The 22,845-nt window shown below is 38.7% G+C and overlaps 1 protein-coding gene across 5 annotated transcripts in view; it reads right to left on the reverse strand.

Moving 5' to 3' along the window:
- Positions 1–22,845, reverse strand: part of LOC119650762 (V-type proton ATPase 116 kDa subunit a1-like) — a 67,118-nt gene that overhangs the window by 11,332 nt on the left and 32,941 nt on the right. Inside the window, exon 1 of one of the 5 annotated variants that reach the window (XM_038053858.1) lies at positions 16,825–16,870. The exons of 3 other annotated variants lie outside the window; for them this stretch is intronic. In XM_038053858.1, the coding sequence (XP_037909786.1) occupies positions 16,825–16,855 (31 nt within the window). In that variant the 5' untranslated portion in view covers positions 16,856–16,870. Of the gene's footprint in view, positions 1–2,735; positions 2,759–16,824; positions 16,871–22,845 lie in introns of those variants that run through there. One more of the 5 variants, XM_038053862.1, reaches the window with a different exon arrangement.

Consider the following 22,845-nt stretch of genomic DNA (forward strand, 5'->3'; position numbering starts at 1 on the left):
TTGCTCTGTATTTCAATAACGAACTATGCCATCGGGCTGAAAAAACTACTACGCATGCTTAAGATATTAATAAATATATGGTGAAAATTTCGTATTAGTATCATAATCCAGTTCTTCACAAAACATTTCTAAAAAAGCGAAAAAAACAGCCCCCTTAAGGGGGTCATCCCGTGTGTCGGATTGGAGAAATCGATCTTTTTTTTCATGAATTGTATCTGTATATAGTGGAGAATATGCGGGCAAAGGGATTTTCCGATATTCCGAGACGTTCAAAAATTACAGGGTTAAACAGCTAAGGAGTTTGCAGCCGCGGCTAGAGTACTCGATGGAAAAGAGCATCGAATCTTTTTTTACTTGTTAGTTTTTTACCTGAGCCTTATAAATTCGAACACAGGTATACATATAAAAAGATGGAAACCAATCAATTGTTTAAATTTATTTGCTGTTTGGAATAAAAAGGATAATCCAGTCTAGAGTGGGCACTGAAAGGCTTTCAAGCTATACTCAGTTATATTTTGTTGTAAGTATTGTGCTGTTTGCGTGCTCAGTGATTTTTTCAAATGGGTTGTACGTCATGCTCGCACTAAAAAACGAGTATTTCATGGGAATCGATACTTATCAGAGAAGAAAAAGGACTTCGCATCAACATAAGCAAAGAAACTTTTAGCAAGCATGAACATGGATGTTCCAATTACGACAAGTTTTGTATATTGTATCTTGGATTTTGCTGGAGTTTTCTCCGGTGTTTCTGAACATTTCTGCAAATAATAAAATATACGTAGTAGTAAAAAAGGAATGCCTAGGACATGTCGAGAAAAGACTGGGAACGCAGTTTAGAAATGCAAAGAAGAATCGCAAAGGCATTGGTGGAAAAGGGGCTGGAAAACTTACTGATAAGGTTATTAACGACCTCACTACATTTTTTGGGCTAGCTATTCGTCGACACGCAAATTCGATAGAAGGAATGAAGCAAGAAATTTGGGCAACTTTCTTCCATAAATGATCTACAGACGAAAATCCTCAGCATCAAAATTGTCCAGCAGGCGAGGACAGTTGGTGCAAATGGCGTAAAGCGGAAGCTAAAGGAGAACTGGATAGTTTCCACCACGAGAAGGCACCTTTCACTGAAGAAGTTCAAACAGTCATCAAACCAATCTACAAAGATTTGTCACGAGATAATCTGTTGATCAGATGTTTAGGAGCAGAGACCCGGAATAACAATGAGTCGTTAAATGCATTGATCTGGACTTTCGCTCCTAAACACCTTCATTCTGGGGCGAAGGTCGTAGAAATAGCCACTTTTCTGGCGGTAATTATTTTCAATGAAGGATTCAATGGTATTCTCAAAATCCTAGTGACAATGGGATGTCAAGTTGGTCACATATGTCACGTTGATGCCGACCGCCTTAACGAAGTGCGAATTTGGCGGTCCGAACGACGATCGACTGACCTCGCTAAAAGAGCCAGAATTGAAAGCAGAGAGCAACAATCGGGCTTACAAGACCTTTTTGAAGAAACAGAGGGTGCGCTCTATGGACCAGTTATAGCATATTAATGGTGAGTTAAAATTGTACTGTTGATAATCACATTTAAATTTTCAAATGCGTTCTTCTCGAAACTGTATCTTGAAAATCGGCTGCCACCATAGCTCAAAATCGATCCAAAAAATTCTTTGAAATTTTCACAACTTCTTTAATACATATTTCTACGGTCCGCAAACTAGGATAATTGCAATCGGACAGGTAGTTTTTTTTTATTCATAAAAAAAGCCGTAAAGAAACACCAAAATGCAAAAAATTAAGTTTAAAAGTGCACCAAAAATTTACCTTTCAATATTTTCTAATTATCCTAGTTTGCGGATCGTGAAATATTCTCCACATTAAAATGCCGTTTAGTTTTTTTTCCTCAGATGAACACAGCGCCCTCCAGCGTGGCAGCAGAAAAACACCTTTTTTTGGAGATGGGTGCATAAATTGACACGTATTCCGAAAACTAGCACGATATCAAGCTATCAATTTATCACATATACTAGAGATATCAATAAACATATGGTGAAAAAATCACGTTTCTGTCTATATCCAGTCCTTCAAAATAATTTTTCAAAAAAAACGGCCTTCACACGGGATGACCCCCTCAACCTCTGCTGCAGCCAAACTTGGTTTGGAGAAGACCCTCGCACACTGAAAAGGCTATTGAGGTGCACGATCACCTGGTATCGACGCATATATTGTGCGGGATCTTTATCAAAGTGCAAATTCTTCTAAAGTTCAATATTTCAAGTGTCTTGTTTTAGTATGAAGGAAAACTTTCAACAACATATTCCCAACAATAGTGGAAAAGTCGAATGGTAGCAACACAACAAATGGGAAAATATCTAGGGGAAAACCCAATCATAATACAATATTTGATTACTGTTAATAACAATATCGTTATCAACTTTCTATTGTTCTCGATAAGATTGAAATGAATGGAATCACTGCTGCACATTAGGCAAACAATCTCTTTTTATTGGCGTGCGACCGGTTGTAAGCGGTTCATTTATCAAGAAAGGAATGTAAGCACCTTGTCTCAGATCGAAAGATAATAATGTGAAGCAATATTATCTTCATTCTATACAAATAAGTGGCCTAAAATTAACATTTGTATCACATGTTTTAGATGGTAGCGATTGCAGAGAAAATAGTAATGCAGTATGTGCACATTGTACCAAGCAATACTTTTAAAAACCAACTTACCATCTGTCTTTGCCTTAGAACGCGGAATGCTTTTGTCAACAATGATCGAAAGGCGAAAAGTAACACGTCTACCGATTTATTGACTGCTATATCTTATTAGTTTATGTCTCCTCTTCAAAACGGGTGGGGTGATATCTTATATAATTTTAAACACGCTATCGGAGCTTTATATGACGTACATAAATGTCTGTCGATGAAGACTTCATGTTGTGACTGATAAGATGGAAGAGAGTCAGCTTTTCGATCTCGTGACCAATTTCGGACCAACGTGAAAAATGCCTCCTTCCACATGTAAACCTGAATCTGCCACTGCTACCAGTTGCTTTAAAATCCACACGATTACTTCCGGATAAGCGGAACATCGCGAAAAAGAAATTCAAGACCATGATCCACCTAGAACTATCACGATCACCAAATAGCCCGTGAGCTGCATCCTTCCATGTTGTGCCTAAGAGTAGAGCCGTGCAAAGATCATTGTACACTTAACTGTCGGACTTGCATCAGCAAGTACCCAGCTCTTTATATCTAGCGCAGCGAAAAAGGTACTGGGACTGGCAACGCTGCTTGCACATCTGACGTACTTTTAACCATTTTCTGCGATGCATCTGACTAACCTTCGCTTTCCATAATAACATTATATCGGACAGTTTATCGCCGTTATCCAACACGTATCCGACAAAGTTACCGCGGACGTATTATGAAGCGTTAAGGAGTTGGAATCAGCTATTGATGCCAAACGTACATCATCCCAGTCCGCTGACGAAGAGTTAAAAATGCTGCAACAAGGAAACACAGGGCTTCCACTAAAATATTTCTAAGCTCCGAGGGCCAACTGCAAGCTATGGTGAACTTATACCATCCGAAATTACATCACTCCCCCATTTCGAAAAACTGTTCTCAGCAGTTTACACCACCTACCTCACCTCAGAACAAACTTCAAAGTTAGACTAATAACAAAGGGGCATGTTTGGTCATCTGTCGAAAGCGATTGCAGGAATTGTAGGCGTGGTTGCAATAATTGTCAGGTATCCGAGGTGATTCGTTATGCAAGTGTACCGGTCAGGATCTTTGCGCCACCATAATCTGGATTGGAGCACTTGCATTCTTTCCTCTTTGTTTAGCTTTTGTCCCGTTCAGAAGCGGGGTCCCCCATCTTGATCAGCTGCTATTTGTTCGGTAATGCAGTCACGAGACTTTCAAATCACCATTCAACATATGAAAGCAACGTGGCTTCGGTCCGCCTTTTGGTCGTTTCCTATCGACTGCGATGTTCAAACCAATATTGGCAAGTTAATTCTCCTTAGCGCGAATTACGTGGCCATACCAGCGACGATTCTCTCGCAATTTTGTCATGATCAATGCAACCCATCCTCAGATATCCTCATTTCAGCTGTGATCAAGGCGTGCTACGCACTGATCCATCTTTGTCTCCATTACTGCGACACGCTATTCATTGTATTTTGTAGTCGACAGGACGGACAACACCCCCGTAAATTTTCCATTTCAATCGTTTGAAACGCTACTTCATCTGAGTTGCGCTGATGCGAGAAGCAGTTTCATAACGCAGTTCATCTTTGGCTGACAACATTGATCCGAGATATTTAAATATTCATTCGCGATCGGCCGACGAAAACTCTGTTTTATTTAGATTCAATCTGAAACCGAAGCAAACATTCCAGTTTTGAGCATCTTGCTCAAGATCAGCTTTGCTAACGCTGCACAAAAAAATCATGATGAAGTTCTTATATGTGGCGTAGGCCTCAAAATACCATCATCACAATGCCTTTGAATATTCAAAGGTCCCAAAAAATTTCTATCCCAATATAACTCGAAGCAAGTTGATACTGGTATTAGGCCATTTCCCATGAACGGAATAACTGTTCGAAACGTAATCAAGAACATAACGTTTAGTCATAAATTATATTTTGCTTGAAAGAAATATGTCTTCTTTTTCAGAACCGTATTTGGTTTTTAAAAGTATTTATATATTTATTTTTTATAACAACTTTAGTGTAACACTGGAAGCCATGCGCATTTGGGGCTACTTCTAATCCCGTGATTTAAAAAATTTGTCCCTGGCGGTCTAAGATTATCGAATGAGCCACATGACCTACTTAAGATTCAAGTGGATAATGTTGCGCCGAAGGTCACCGTGGAAGTAGATCCCGCTCGAAGTGTGCCTTTCTCTTCTTATTAGCAACATGAACCGTCTTTGAATCGAATTACTGTGTTTGAAGAAGACTGGATCATATAAGATAATCAACCGCGTTCATCCTAGTTGTTGGACGAAAATGAACAAACAAAATGTTTCCCGAAACGGAACATTCACCAAAACAAATTTACAGTCCCTGTTTGGTCGTCTAGCTCAGGTGTCATCCAATATAGCTTCATGAAGCCTGTTACTTTGATCACGGCAGATGTTCGCTGCAAGCAACTAGACAAAATAATGCGGAGTCTTGCAGTTAAGCAACCGAGATTAATCCATCGGTTTCCATAATCTCGAACGACAAGGCTCGAAGACTTCGTCGAAGTGACCATGACAAAACTGCTGGAGTTGGAGTTGAATACCCTCAGTCACGCCTGACAATGCGCATACCGATTACTACTCCTTTGCTACATGGAATTGATTTTATTTCAATAGACCTAAATCTATCCCTAATTTTTCCAAAGAGAGAGAGAAAGGATAAAAGAATGACTCAACCCTAACTAACTAATTTACTAAACTTACGGAACATCCGTAAGTGGTTGTTTTCAGAGAAACATAGTAATTCGCCAACCAGGCTTCCCGGAACCGGCCCTTAGGGCCGGGTTGTAGCTTTTCAGAAAGCCTTTGTTAAATATGAATCAAATTATGTAGATTTCAATGAGCTAACGATACAAAGGGTGAAACTGAGAAAAGGTACTTTGGAGGACACATCAGGATCAAGCATGCTCTTTAAGGAAAAAAAGCTGGATGACATAAACCTGTACTCTTCTAGAGCTAAAGGCAGACAGCGATATATACGGAAGTGTCATGTCCGAGGATGAGGACGGCACTCTGACATCGGCGAAGTGCTTAAAGCATTAATACAGCCAATAGCCAGAACTAAAACAGCCTAGGTAAATCTCCACCCTGCAAAAGCTGCACCTCCAGTAATTGCAGGTTAAGATTCGAATAGTCGCGACTTACGAACCCTAGTCGTATCGGGGTGGAAAGTATGCAGGTAATTTGAGGTGCGTCTTCCGAGAAAGTCAAGAATCAGAATGGTTCTTAACACAAATTTAAGTCATACTAATGTATTTCAAAATACTTGAATGGGGACATCGATGCTGTCCACAATGGGAGAACTCGGGAGGTAGTTGTGGTATCAGCATACTTCAGAGGTAACTATACCGAGAATTAGTTTCCTTCCTTCATGAAATTACTCTCAGCAATAGGTTAGAAACATATAATGTAGGGAACACGCTAGCGGTACTAGACATAATTCTAGGAAATACTCTAGCCGTACATAATTCTAGGAAATCCTCTTATGAACGGCCTGGTCAAGAATGGGATGGTGTCCTATGTTCGATCACAGAACAATAAGATTCAACATTGAGAGCAACTCTGAAGTAATAAAAATAGCAAGAAATCGCAACAGAAACCCTTATATAAGGCTGAAATCACCTGGGGTGGATGGCATTTTTCCAGAACTACTTCAGAGGGGGCTAGAAATAATCTTAAGATCTTTCTAATCGGTCGCAAATTACCCTAAATTTTTCAGACAAATTTTTCCTAATAAGGTTTGTACTTAAAACAGTGGAGAAAGTCTTATTCAACTACACTAAGGTTCTGACGCATAATTCCTGGCATACATGTCAACAAACTGGATTGCAAGCTATTAGCACCTGGTGCAGGACGCTTCCCATCACAAATCAGCACACCTGGCGTTGATTTAGAGAGAATAACATTCACTGAAGCTGGCCCAGCTCCCAGATTTGATCACCATCGAACATCTTTGGTAGCACAATTTAAGGAAGCATAGAACTACATCTAAAACAAGACTTAAAGCATTCTCATTCAAGAATAGAACGCCACATGCGCAGAAAAATGTGCGAAGTTAATACAGAATATAACACAAATTAAAGCTGCGGTAATAAAGGCCACGGATAGACCAACAAAATATTAATAATATTGGAGGCGGAGAGCTGTCTAAATCGAAAGATGATTGACATTCTTTCTAAGCGATATTTCGAATTACTGATAGCAAGGGATAACATTACGATGAGACTTCAGACAAGAAATTTTAAGTACGATGGAGCAGAAGGGCAAACTGAGTAGTGACCCACGGCCCAAACAACAGCTGACAACACTGACGGGTCCCTCAAAACACAGGCAATGGAAACAGGGTCATTGGTCCAACAAAAACGTACTTTGAACCCATGGATAAACACACTAGTATATCTGCCTTGCCGTGCCTTGCTCAACTTCTAAAGGAACTACAGGAGGCAAAACAATACTATTCGGCCAACAGCGAGTGGTGGAACTAATACCTGAAGAAACTAGGGATCTCAACGGAAGCAGAATGTAGATTCTTTCGTGAAAGCGATGAAGCCTTCATACATGTTCTGGGAGAGTGTCGTGAGCCTGTCCAAAGTAGGCTAGTTCCCCTGGGAGAATATTTAAAAGTAGATCTTAGGCTTTCGTTTATAGGTTTGATGGACTTACTATAATTAATAGGTATGCTGGTACAAAAGTTCTTATAGGACGCAGTGCAAATTCCCTTGACATTGTAATTATTATCATAATTTACCTGCGATGTTTTGAATCTGCCACTACTTACCAAAGTATAACAAGTCTGCTGGACACTTTAGGTATGAAAGGTTTTGTCCATTTCTTTTATAAAAACATTTCCGCGGACATTTGTCCCATTAGTATCTAACACGTAATATATGCATATTTTATGTGACAATATCCACTTTCGGGTGATGCTGACATCAAGTCTTGACTTTGCACAGAAATCACAACTTCGACCGATTATAACTTTATTAATAACAGCGCAATTTTACCACACTTGCTAGAATCATGCTCTATATTATAGGCAACATTTCTGCGTGATTGGACGAACTTACGGGGATTTTGTAGTCAATTACTAAAAAATATAATTATATGCTATTATTAACTTTATTTAAACAGATATCGGTGTGGAAGGTATTTCGAAAGCTAGGCACCACGCAGCCTCCTGGTTTTTTTTCAGATTTGTTGGTTGGTTAATTTCTGAGAATGGGTTCGTTAAATAAATGATCACCTTCGACCCTCCGCACTCCCCACTCCCCACCTTTCCAATAAATGTTATAACTAGGAACGGTTTCGGGAAGTACTAACCGAGAACTTTCATTTGATACCCCACATGACTATATTTGTTGAAATTAAATTTGACGTAGAATCATGTAACTCCCTGTATGCGGGAGTGTTCACAGTTCCCATCTTTGCACCAAATTTGGTGTCAATCGCTGCTACTGTTTCCGAGAAAAGTGCATGTGACAAACAAACGGATAGACAGTAAACCGATTTTAATAAGGTTTTGTTTTACACAACACCTTAATAACGTTATTGGGTATCAGCATATTGTTTCAACCAAAAAATGTCTCGAGGTATCTTAAATCGAAAGTTTATAATTCTCCGAATCCCACCCTGATTTAAAAAAATAATACGAATACATGTATGGGAAAGATGATATAATAAAAGATGTTGTAGCTAGATGCTTTAAAATTATACTAGACAGAATAAGGGTAGTTTTTGAATTAAAGAGTCGTCCTACCAAATGCTGATATCCACGCAGAAAGTCTCATCTATATATTAATTTTTACGATGCAACAATTTGAATTTCCATACAAGGGTTTTGAGGACACAAAACCAAAATTCGGTAAAAATTCTTAATAATCCTAATTCGATTAAAAGGGACTGTATAGTAAGTATGTATTCACGGGCAGTTATTTTGATTATCCTCACTAAAAATCATCTGAAAAGTAAGGAAATTTCGTTAGACAAAAAAGGAAAAAGGAACAGAAAACCAACCCACATACTATAGGGCAATACGCACCAAAATAAAAGAATGAATGAACCACTATAATTAGAAAGTTCACTTAGTAGCTATCAAAGCCAAGCAAATTAAGTGGGAAGAGCCTTACTCCAATCCGCACTAGTTCACTAACTGCAACAAACTTTGTATGCGTACTCCGCATACATAGTGCCGGGAAACTCTATTCATGTGCATGCATATGTACGTACTAGCTTTTGAAATTATATTACACCTTTGCTTCAGCTACTACCCAATCCAAGGTGCAATCAACAAAAAGATATCGCAATATGATTTATGTGCTTCTACTTACCTACGAAAAGCTACTACACACAACGGAAATGACTACTAATTTTGATCGACGTAATTGCACTGTTAACGACGTTCTTTATCAGAACAAAAACTGAACGAGCACCACTTGGAAAGTTATCAGAACGATTGAACCATTCGATTTTGTTTACTCAATTTGAACTGAATCTGTTTCAAGAGGCCCCGCTTGCATAAACAGTTTCCATGTTGGCCTGCAGTTCTTACACAATTTAAGTTGACTGTGACAAATTTATAATCCCATAAATTGTTGCGTCAAATTGATCAGATATCATTGATATGGAGGCAGTCTAATGTTGACCCTCATGTCCACGATATCTAGAACCCGATATTGCAACAGGACGCTAACGTGGAACGGCGACAAATAGGAGTAAATCAACCGGGGAAAATATCAGCCACAAGATCTTTGCAACAACACACTTTCAGCCCCTTCCTAATCTCTGTCATGGACCTCACCCAAATCATATTCTAGACGTTAGAATTTTTTACTGTTGCAAATTGAACGGTGAAAATTTGTACTTTTTTATGATCATCATTAACTCAGTTGTTAACTTGATTATTATTATAGCTGACCGCTTTGCTATCAAATAAAAATTAATGATTTTATGGAATCATTTCCAATATTGGTTTTGTGTCATATGGAGGCATGTGACTTACAGGTATGAGAGACACAAAACCCCTGTGACGCAAAACTTAGCTATATGTATTATATAATAACGGCAAATGCTAGATTAACCGATTTTAACGAGCTGCTAAAGTGGTTATAAAAAGTTACTGCCAGGTTAATATGAAGTCGCAGCAACTGAAATAATTGGAAAAATCTTAAAAGCCTGTATGTGATGTAAAATCTTCCTACCTGAGATCACCAGACAACAATACGCGCCTACTTAGCATAACATTGATTACTGAAAACATTTTTAAAGTTTTATACAAAAAAATGTGAAAAACAGAGAAGTGAAAGTCCAGGGAATCCCGAGAATGATTAAGGGGTTATTCTAGTGCTAAACGCGTAAAATAGGGTACCATTTTCAAACTGTTGTAATACACACAGCCATCGACTTAGACCCAGTTTCTTTATTAAGTTCTTGAAATTAAGGTTTCAAAAAAATGAAAAGAAATAGCGGCCTCAGTATCTAAGCATTGCAACGTGGAAGCGCAAAGAGGGTGAATCGCCCGGAATAGTACCTAAGATTTCAAAGTAACCAGTAACCAATTCAACAAAAATATATCTTTAATTTAATGAAAATCTACTACTATTTGGCCATAAATTTTGAATTTTTGTAAGTCCTTTGACCATAGCATATTCGATTTTTGTCATTTTTTAAGGTTTTGTGTAAAACGAAACCGTATTAAAATCGATTCAATGTCTGTCTGTCTGTCACACGTACTTTTCTCCAAAACGGCTAAACCGATCCGAACAAAATTTGGTGGACAGGTGGGAGCTATGAAATCTCAAGCATACAGCGAGTGACATAAATTTAGCTTGAGTTTAAAGGGGGGCTCCCCATACATGCAAAGGGGGGCTTCAAAATTTTTTTACGCTAGATATAGTTGTGTAGGGTATCAAATGAAAGGTCTCGATTTGTACTTTCTGAAACTGACATTAGTTTTGGAATAAATTGCAAAGTGCGTGAGTAAGGAGTCAAAATGCACGGACTCATTTTCGGAAACTACCCAACCTAAAAATCCGAAAAAAATCAGGGTGGTGCGCCTAGATGAAATCTAGGCCTCAAAATGTGTCCCATTCCAATATGTCAGCATCTCCTCAAATAAACTTACTAACAGTATATTACTACTTTTTACAAATTTACTTAAAAATCCCCCTTAAATTCATCTGAGGACTTCCGAATTTTGTACCAGCATAGAGGACAATATTTCGTATATACGTGCTAAATTTCGTGGAAATCTGGCAATTAACGCCAAAGTTATAGCAGTTCAAACTTAGCAATTTCGCGCGAATTTACTGCTTCCAAAGCCATGCAAATCAGATGCTGACGTCATAATTACCCGGAATAATTGACATTCGCGTGAAATATTAAAGTCGCATTTATGAAGAATCTACTTATCTGCAGCCCTTTTTAAGGTTTTGTGTAAAACACTTATGTGAAATCTAATCTTCGAGAGATGTCCCATTCTGGTATCTGCTCAAAAAATTTACTAATAGTATATTATCAACTTTTAGATATTGACTAAAAATCTCCCCTTAAGTTCATCCTAAGTGTACTAAATTTTCCACCGACATAGAGGACAGCCTCGTGCATACACATGCCAAGTTCCATGAAAATCCAACTATTAGTGTCAAAGTTATAGAAGTTCAAACTTATCAATTTCGTGCTAATTAACAGCATCCTAAGCCATACAAATAAGATGCTGACGTCATAATTAACGAGAATAATTGAAATTCGAGTGAAATATTAAAATTCCATTCGAAAAGAATCTAATTCTCCCTAGCCCATTTTTATATTTGATGTTGGTTAAATTGTTGGCATTTGCTAATAATATTAAACTCAGAGCGTGAAGCGTATGATGTTGACATGACAGGGCTTTCCATCAAATGATTTATTTAAATCGCTTGCTAGAGAATAGAGGGCAATGGAATTTTTCGCTATATTACAGGGAGCTGTCGTGCACTCGTCGCTCTTCACATCCTTTTCTTTTTGTTCAGCCTGCAGTTCACAAGCGGGGTCGGCTCGTGGTGATCGGTTCCGCCATTTTACTTTATCAAATGCCTGATCAGGATGTAATCTCGAGACCTTTAAATCGTCATCCAGCGTATCAAGCCACCATTTTTTTGGCCGGTTTTTTGATTGCTTACCACTGCTTTCGATGTTCTGACCAATACTGGTTGTTGAATTATCGTTAGCGTGAATTACGTGACCACACCATCGGTAAACGCCTCTCTTGCAGCTTTTCCACGATCGATGCAAATCCATATCGATCGCGGATATTCTCACTTCAGACGTAATCAAAACATGTCACGCCACCAGTGCAATGCAACATCTTCGTCCCCATTACCGCAAGACGCCGTTCATTGTCCTTTATAGTCGGCCAACATTCAGAACTAAAGAGAGCGGCAGGCGGACGACATTGCAGTAAATTTTATACTTGGGACGTGCACTGATACGTCGATCACAAAGAACACCAGTTGCGGAATGCCACTTCATCCAGGTTGCATTAATGCGTGAAACAATTTCATTACGCAGTTTTCCATTGGCTGATAGCATTGACTCGAGATATTTAAATCGGTGAGTTCTGGCAATGGCAGTAACCTGCCCTTCGAGATATTTAAATCGCTCAGTTCTGGCAATGGCAGTAATCTGCCCAGAACTGAGGGATTTCAATATCTCGGGTCAATGCTATAAGCCAATGGAGAACTACGTTATGCTCCTCACACAGGGAAACACAAAACCTTTTATACCTGAAGCGTCAAGCTTCCGGTTTCTCGGCTTGTTTCTTAATTGAAAATTGAAATTGTTTTCGATTTTTCATTGTGCTAACCCGCATACCAAAAAGTCGTATTTTTTTTAAAAAGCGTTCATTACTGGTTTCTACTCTGAAATTCGCTTATAGAATTAAAACAAAAGTAGATATCAACGTAATATTTTATATTATTATTATTAAATGTAGTATCTATCAAAATATATAAAAAATTTCGAAAAACAAAATTAACACCAGAGTAACTCCTTAAATGGAAAACACATACAACTAGAAAATGTAAGTAAAAACGAAATGAACAAAACAGCTTAAAGATGACTTCAGTAAGTTCTTTAATTATTTCTCCACATAAAAGATAGCGTTCCTTTATGCATCAAAGCATTCCGACCCGCTTCTAAAAATCACATGTCAAGGAAGCGTTAATTAGAAGTGACGATACTAGGAAGTTTACTACAGTGAATTGATTACGGAAAAATAGTTTGGCCAAACAAAGTTCAGAGGAGAAAGGGAGTTGACATTAACTAAAACTTAGAAAACGCTGTAGTTGTCGTTGTCGTAAATAAGATACCTTTTTCTTTTCAAATTTGTAGGCTATCAACTTGCAAATTTCGAATTCTATTGCTACTGAAACGTTAACAACGGGTCGAATAGGGACTACCCCCATGGCTTCGACGTTTAACATTCCAAAACGATGTAATGGCTGGTTTGTGGAGTGTGCACACAATTCTCTACAAAGGTATTGATAGTCACTCTGGGGACTCATTCTCATTAACTTCACCGAGAATTTATGCGATATAACTGGACGTTATGAGTTTAAGGGAACTGAGATGGCCGGATACTGGAAAGTGCAACTTTCCCTATTGTGGGACTGCATTTTTGCACGCTGTAAAGACCAGCGGTAACCGATCGGAATCCAATGTAACACAGGACTGTTGTTGGTAGCTACTATAAAGTACGCTCTCACAACTCATGATTTCTAGGAGAATTTTAACTGCAAGATTGTGATCCTACTGCGTAACAATAGAAGGATGCTTTCTATGAGCAACTAGACACTACTCACTCAGACATGTGATATCGAGTCATAGGCTAGAGTTTCCTCTAGGTTCCACCTTTCTCCCACGAACCTAGGACATTGGAAGAATACGTGCGCTGGGTCTTCTGGGACCCCGTCCAGTTTGGACAATTAGGTGAGGTGTCCAATTTAAACCTGTACAGATATTGACGGTATCCTCTATGGTCGGTGAGAAACTGGGTGAGATTATAATTGATCTCCTTATGCTTTCTCTCCAGCCACTCCCTGATGGAAGGTATCAACCTATAAGTCCAACGACCCTTTTCTGACTGGTCCAATCTGTTGCCAAACTACACAGTGCCGAGGCCACAAAATACTCTCCATATCGTTATCTGTTCAAATTAAGTTAATAATAGTGTATAACCATATTTTTGGGAAAATTGAGTAAAACCCCCCTTAAGTTTATCCCAAAGTTATAAAAGTTGGTAGTAGTATAAAATATAATAGGAAGTATTATATCACCAAGTTTGATCAAAATCATACTATTAGCAACAAAGTTACAGTAGCTCAAATTTGTCTTTACTGTGTACATTTATGTACAACCCGAAGTACTAAATTGGACATGCTAGAGGCATATACATATTATATTATAGCATATTATAGCAATTTCTTTCGGAAAGCGATCATTAACATTTTTTGTTGTTGTTTTCACATTTCTGGAGCTGGAGATTTTTTGTGAATTTTTTTTTCATAACGAGGCCATTAAATCAATGGGAAATAGGGGAGGGACACGTACATATCATCCCCGACCAAATAATTTTTATCTCGGGCCTCGTTTTCCACCCAATTTTCGCCCGATCCCGAATTTTCTCTCTGCGGACCTGATGAAATAAGAGTCATTGACTCAACTAACTATTTTTTAAGGTCTGAATGGAGGAACAGCGGTGAGAGTTTGCCCGTAAAGCCCAAGGTGCGATTGTCAGCAGGAATGGAAACTTTTTTTATCGGAAAGGATGCCGTGGAATTGGCATTTCGCCTGAAAACGAAACCAAAATCTGTCTGAAGCGTAATTCTTCTCCATGACACGGCGAGGCCTCCCGTAGCCAACGTAACGAAACAAAAATTTGACTCCTTGGCTGGGAAATTATAGAACGTCTTCTCTGCAGTCCGGACTTCTCTCTCCGATTCCCATCTTTTTGGCCTCTAAACGAGGCGCTTGAAGGCAAGCGATTTAGCGAGGATGCAAAAACCAGTGACTTCAATAACATCCAAGGTAATTTTATGACGACAGGATTCAAAACTCCAAATTAGGTTGGAAAAATGCATTTCTTTGGCAGGGGAGTATGTAGGAAAAGAAAACACTCATGTAAATAGATTATAATAAATAAAATAATTTTTAAAGAATTAGTCTCGTTTATATTTAATACACCCTCGTACAATAGGTTAATTATTTCAGCTAAAATGTGGAATTCAAGTAACTTCTCTCCTCAAGGATTGCATCTGTCATCCCCCCCCCCATTTTAATCTAATTTCTAGTTTATTATTACTTTATTAGTAACTTTAACAGTTTTCACGCCTCTTTTTGTTGTTGCCTTTGTTTAGTTGTATTTGATTTTTTATGTCTCGAATCAATGGATTTTAACAAAAATATCAGCAACGAATTCATTTAGCTACACTTCGTTAACTTGAAAACATTTCTTCTCTACTCTTCCTAATTGCCCGTAAGTCTCACACAACAGGGGAATCATTAACGGCCAGACGATGCTTAGGCAGGGATAGGGAACAGACATCGCACGAGGATGTGATCTGTCCTCGATCGTTTTACGTGGTCCACGAAATTTTTTCTTTGTTTTTCTGTTTCTGAAATTTGTGTCAACTGCGTTTGTAAAAACTTGTCACAATATCCTCGAAGTGACATTTTATAATGCGGGGGACTTGTACGGTACATTTTTGTATTTTTGAAAACAGGTCTGCTTGTCTCCTGTCTGGTAATTTTGGTCACCTGCTACATCTACGCCCATTACATGTGCATTGAAATCAAGAAGATATTAAGTCTGCAAACCGAGGTTAGAGTTCTAGAATAAAAAGTAGCCACTCAATACAACTCCTATGCGCAGACACCTTGCAACCTTAGGAAATACGTAAAAATCAGGAAATACGTAAAAATGCACCGTCAATATTGGCTTGTCATAGATTGGGGCTTGTTCAGAGTCAAGGAAGTACTCCCGTTACAAACAAAACAAATTGGGACACCGGAATCTCGGCGCTTCAGGTATGAAAGTTTTTTTGATCTCTTGGGTATACGATGGTTTCATTTAAAAATAGTTCCTAGTGCATATACGTTGAACGTACCCAATCTTCAATTTGATGTGTGACATTTTATCTCTTAGGAAGTACCAGTTTGATGCAATTGGGGCAACTTTGACCCACCGCAACTTTATTAATAATAATGGGATTTCCACTAAACTTTCCAGTAGGCTGTTCCATATTAAAACGTTTATTAATGTTTTCAGCAAAACCTTACTGGTGGTTATTTACACATTCAGAGAAGCTAATAATATTTTACATATATTTATATTGATTTAGGGAAAGTTCTCTCGCTAACATCTGACATTTCTCGTCCTTTATCAGAAATGAGCTTAAATTTGACGGCCCGACAGTTGTCCCGGGTTTGAACCACAATCGTCATGGTTGCTTTTATCTAGCTTTGTGCTCGTCTTGCTGCTGTAGTTGTACACATATTGCTTGCTGAAAATTAAGTATGCATGGAAATTCAACTGAACCACATCCTCATTGAAATATAAATAGGAGAGAATTAGCAATAAGAAGAAAAACACTGTGTGGATTCTCTGCACTCTTCAAAAGAATGAACAGGTAACACCTAATGAAAAGAGATGCGTTCTCCACCAATATTCTCCTGCATTACACACCCCTAAAAAATGCAGCCACAATAGTCTTTTTCATAAGGACAACTTTACAAGGAACATTTTATGGTTTCATCTATTTTTTATATAAGACATTAAATGTGTTTGCTTAGAATTACACTAGTGAGATAGCAACCAAATGATCTGGCTAGAAGTTGAAAATCAGAATAATTTAGAGAAAATCCCTTCAAAATGAAAATTTTTCCATGAACGTGTTATTTAGGATTGAAGAAAGCGTAACTCCACATAAAGTTTCAAATGTTTAAATAGATCCTTTTTCATCAATGAAATCACCAACGTAAACTCCAAGCAATACTTATCAGAAGCGAATATACTTCTATCAAATTTCATACCTCGTCGCTTTATAAAAGCTGGAATCCTCATTTTGTTCAATATACAAGCATTCAAGGACAATCACTTAGTAGTCAAATATGACATCATCCCCTCAAATAGGGGCTCGGAAGCATTTATTGATTTTCAAGGCAATCATGCTGTAATAAGATCATTCCAGCAACGTTGATCACACCGAGATAGACCTATTTGCTGGCACTTAGCACTGAATCAATACCGACCTCCCGCATGTTGGCAAATTGTTTTAATTGCACTTGAATTACTTCCCAACAACTTAAATCAGACATTCGGCTGTATTCGTATTTGGTGCACAGTATGCGGTATTCCGACTTTTCAGTCTCCATTCACAACATCTCACCCTCTAACTATGCCAAATTTAGAACACATATCCTAATTAATTCACGTACTATCAGAACACAATGGAATTCGTTTCATGTCCCTATCACACATGTTTCCACGCACTCTATTTGAAATCCACAGAAGAGCAGTTCCGACACTTAAGTATATAAAGTTTCATGCCAGGATACTCTGTTTTTGTCCTTGCTCAGATAGAATTTAAAAACGCGATGTTCAGCTAAAGCCCAGCTGAGTGGACGAGTCTCTCCTTAGGGGGTGACTGAACGCAGTTAGAAAAATTGCTTAAATGAAAAATAGTGGTCAGCTCGTTGTTGCTGTAAAGCCTTTTTCCTCCTCGTCTTTCTCTAGTCTTTCCTTTTCTCTCCATAAAGGACATTGCGTGTTAGTGACCATTACCTATGGTGGTTATTTCCAGTAACCATCATCGTTGAATTATGCAGTGAACAACACACGACGAGGCAAAACCGCACCCTCCATACACGGATTTTCCTCGTGAACCTTAATTAATATTGAATCGGTGAAGTATTTTCGATTCGATTGTTAATTTCCTTTTGAGAAAGGACACAATATACATTGAGTGTGGAATGGTCGTTGTTTTTAAGCTGATAGACGATGAAGTATTTATGGAACTGGTGAAGTGCATAACGATAATGTCATTATATGATCGGGGATTGAACCCTGAACTTTCGAACGTAAAAGGAATGCTGGGAATGGAAAGTTATTTGAACTATGAAACCGACCAAGCCTGCAAAGTGATTGACACGAAACTAAAACCGAGTAAAGTAAGATGAAGGGGGGAAAACGAACGTTTTTTACGTCAAATAAACAATAATCACGTTTAGTGGCAAATGAAAGAAGTTGATAAATGTTTTTCTGACCCACTCTGCGTTTTGCGTTTCAACTTTAAGGGTGAATAAATTAGGAAGCGTGATCAGGACTGTGGGAATGGATGAGTTTAAGCCCAACTTTCGGGTTCTAAATGGAAAATCTTTTGATTCAACTAACAACAGGATTATCGTCCTAGACGAAGAAGAGGATAAATCTACACAATTGTAATGCTCGGTTCTTCAAGAATTCATAAAAGGGATATCGAATTGGTGGACCTTAGCGCAAAACCGGGGTGTCTCGAGTTCCTTATTAAGGCAGACCTAGACCGGATACCGATTGTTGCGCCGTTGATGACGATGATGATGATGAAAAAAGGGCGATGCTCCACTCCTCTAGTAGAAGTAGTGTTTCACTTTGCTGGTTACATTGGATGATAGTAACGTACGTTGTTTTCTATTCTCTATTACGTTCATTCTTGTTTGATCTGTAGACAATCATTCTAGTTGGTTGCTGTGAATAGTGTTTCAGTGCGTCGCCCCTATCACAGTACTCGCTGGTGAAATTTTCCGGCGGAGAGTTATGGAAAGCGCGGAAGTTCGAGGAAAACTCTATCGGTCTCTCCTATGAAAAACTTGTGGCGCTTCAAACAAGGCTCCTTTGATGGTAAAGCTAGAATTGCCAACTCCACCTTAGGAGAGGAGGGGATAGGAAGGATATGTAGCGGAAGAGTAAGGTCGCCACTCTCTAATCTCGTTAAAAAATTGTGGAGGTAACCTCTTCGAAAAGTTATGACTCCCCGAAATGAGGCTATTTGCATGTCATAATGGTAGCGCGGAGCGAAGGTCCTTTCTATCCAACCCTACTGAAAAACCAGTTTGACCGCCACCCTCCTTGAAAAGTTATTGTACGCCAAAATAAAACTATTATGATACCAGCATGGCAAAGTTTAGTTTGAAAGTCCAACACCTGAAGGGAAGAAATAGTAAGTACGGTAGGCGGGAGGAACAGCAAGACCTTTCCTTTGACTCCCCCAAAAAGCTCGTGGCTGTCAGCCTTTCCTCAAAAAGTTACGTTGCTTCAAAGGAGTGGAAATTTACACTCAACCGTAATAACTATCGATGTTCCAATTGAGATAGTAGGAGATTCAATGGGTGATGGAAAAGATATTTTGTTTAAGGATTGAGGGGTCCTAAGTCCGCATCCACTTGATATCGGACCGGACCAAATGGGGAGCAGCTTAGTCCCTCTAGGGATTCGCACCCAAACTTCAAAAATATTAGGCGAAGACGGCTTTACGCTTCCTTACCAGGGCAAAGGCATATCGTCATCGTGCTGCCTCCGCTCCGACATTAAGTAGATGCGAACTTAGGACCTCTCAATCATTAAAGAAAATATGTTCAGCTCGAGTCAAGCTTTGGCCAAAAGTATAGGTGGATTTAAGCTCAATATAATTCGCAGTCATGTCGTGTTCTGCGAATTAAATAAAGAAGCATTTAACATATGCGAGCCGCTTCGGTCACGCTGCTCCAAGGGCAGAGGTTAGGCACCGCCCGAGATTTGCTCTGGTAAAAAACCGTAAAATTGTCTTCACCTAATATTTTTAATGTATGAGAAACACAATTTGCCTTGCATACCTTTAAATATGAAGTTAATCACTAATACCTCCAGTGACAGGAACATTGTTTCTAATATTTCATTAGAAATCGAAAAATAAGTGATATTATTGCACAATGTACCAAAAACTAAACATATACCGGTGCTCGCAACTTTACGAATCAAGGATTTGTGAATAAAACTGATGACAAGGAAATCAAAATTTTCCTGAAGATATTGTACTACACGGAACTTAGGAAGGACAGACATTTGAGTGGAAAAGAAATGTTATTCAACTCCACCAACTTCAACCGAATTAGAGTCGAATCGGCTGACATAGGTGATCCTGATATTTAGCGAGTCTGCTCTAAGCGGTCATGGTAATTAACCGCAGAAAGAACAACACTTAAGGTAAAAAATCTGTGGGCATATGGTCGTCTGGAAGCTAGTTCTTAGGATGATGGTCGCTGCCGACATGTTTCCTGTCGTTATTGTCAGAAAAGAAGTGAGGGTACTTTACCATGCATGCGGAGGCACAACATTTCATGTCATGACCCGAACAAAACATTGTCAATAAAAGCCGGGTGATAGAGATAAATAATTGAGCTGTTCTACAAGTTATACCACAAATTTTGCAGATAGTGTCGCTTGAGCTCAATGTGGGGTCCTTGTGAAACCGGACTAACCAAAGCAGGAACTCGAATACTCCACGTATAAGGCACTCTATGAACCCAGGAGCCTGTAGAAACTTACTAAATGGGAATGTCGATCCAATTTATAATGAGGCATTGACCGTATTCTAGATTGCATTCGTTGTATATATTTGTATATTTCTGCCAGAAGCTATGCAAAAGATCCCAAAACTAAAATTTACTTCAGCGGAATTTTGGATGATCGGTTGCTAGCAAGATTACTGTGATAAAGATTCATAGTTTAATCTATCTTGTAGCTGCCATGGTTATTCGTCTTCACAGTCAACATCTTGTAGCGAATAACAAAGGTATGCGCTCTCACATCATATACTAATAATAATCGTTGGCGCAACAATCCAATTGGATCAGGGCATTGAAGTGTGTTAGAGCACTTCTTTCAAGACCGTGACGGTACACTACAGGATAGCATGTAGGAAGCAACGTTGTCAACATTGGGCTCGCCCGAGATTATTCCCCTGATTTGGCTCAGCTACTCATCCACAGCTGAGTTGACTGGTATCCGACGTCAAATCACGACACAAATCCCACTGCCACCAGTGAGATTTTAACCGCTACCTTCCGTACGACCTGTGGCCACACATCTCCGATGATGTGCCGATAAAAATATGCTGAAGCAGAAACTAGCGACATGCTCCATTCGTATTCCTTACTCTCAAGATAGCTTTCAGTGAAGAGCAGACTACGCCGTGATTTTATGAAAATCTCTCCATTACAGGTGGGGAAGGTGACCTCATTTGGTTCAGTCAGAAAACTTCTGGAGAAGTGTTTGAAGCGACCCCAGCCGTTGCAATTAAGAGGCAGAGTGACTCCCATAACATGCATTTTTGCAAGCCTTCCCCTAAATGGCAATGCCTGATACAACTGAAGTTGTTGTTTCCGTCTTTCTATATACGTTTGGTGTGATACGATGGAGTAACATTGATTCAGGATCTGCCAATAGATGGATAAGGGTATTTGAAATAATAGAAACTTGTTTTCCTATTCGCTAGAGTTGATTTATATTTTGCAAATACCGATATTTCGTTAACTACTTGTTCCCTTCATCAGTGCTAACAAGTGGAGAGTTGACATCAGGCTACCGTGATTCCATATAATAAATTGTCTCCTTTGAACTGTAATTTCAATCCAATAGACGATCGTCATGTGGAAATAAAAACCAATTCACGGAGGTCATACAAAAAAATTGTTGTTGCCAGGCATTGATATCGACGACTCCTACGAATGGTTGACCAACAGTTGAATATCTAGATGTACTCATAGTGCATAATAAATCACATAAAAAGAGATTGTTGTAAACTTAATACAGTTTCGAGCAGTCTTCTAATTTGGAGTCTGACCAACTTTTGTATCACTTATATGAATACTGGCTTACCACAAGTGGTCCCATTTACATTGGCGGATAATATTTAAGTTCCAGCCAATCAGGTTAACTTCATACACCGTTTTATAAATAACAGCAGTATTTAAGTGGCATTGATAAATGGCTACCCCTTGTCTGATCTGATCTGAGTCAAAGCGCCAAAGTGCAAGCATATAAATTTACAGACGAAAGGCCTTTCAACCAGTTTGAACCGGATTTAAATTTCACAATCTACATGGTTGCAGTTATCCACACTATTGTGCCTGTTCGCTGTAGGTGATTCGCCTACCTCGAAGGCTTCCCGAGAAGCCATCTCTACTATTCTGCGTCACATGTTTATAGAGCTGCCCAGTCGTTGACCACACTGGGATAGTGGATTGCATTACAGCAATAGAATTTTCACCCTTTCTTAAAGTGTGACCTATCCACTGCCACGTACGTCTTCTAGCCAATAGGCAGCAGCAGCTCCACAAAGGGAATCTAAACTGGCTCACAAAGAAGCCCTCTATATTTAAAAGTATAAGTCAGTTTAGAGACCCGTTTGGATTCACGAATACAATTGTGTGTACAAAAACATGCGTGGCCTTTTGAAAAATAATTAGCTATATTAGAATCTACAGTTACCCACATGCACATGTACAAATTGACAACTTACAAGGAATTGGTTGAAAAAAATTTGTCTATGATGTCAAAAAGTCTCATATATTCGATGGAAGAATCCAGAAGCTAGTTCATGGAAAGATGAAACGATTGAGGCTTCAAATAACAGTACACATTCCGATCTTATGTTAACCGCTCTAGCTTCACAGTTTGGTAACTTAGTGGTACTTTCATTTTAAATGGGAGATCTATTAATAAAAATATGTCTAAAAAAACTGTAGCAAATTCAAAGCGTTATTAAGAGTGATTAATACCTAGATGGGGGGACCACTTGGTAACGTTACGTGAGTGAGGCAAAAATTTTATTGTTTTTTTAAATTATTGTAAAATAGGCTTAATTAAGGCCAGATAAGATTTCAAAATTCTGAATTATTTTATTACCACATTCCCCAATTTTAAACCGATTACCCCTATAAGGTAATTTATCGTGAGAGGACCATAAACTAAAAAGTCTCTTGTAAATGCATTTCCTTTTATTTTGTGGGCATTCAATTGATTCGAACTCGGATTTG

The sequence above is a fragment of the Hermetia illucens genome, chromosome 3, assembly GCF_905115235.1.
Source record: "Hermetia illucens chromosome 3, iHerIll2.2.curated.20191125, whole genome shotgun sequence".
Lineage (NCBI taxonomy): Eukaryota > Metazoa > Arthropoda > Insecta > Diptera > Stratiomyidae > Hermetia > Hermetia illucens.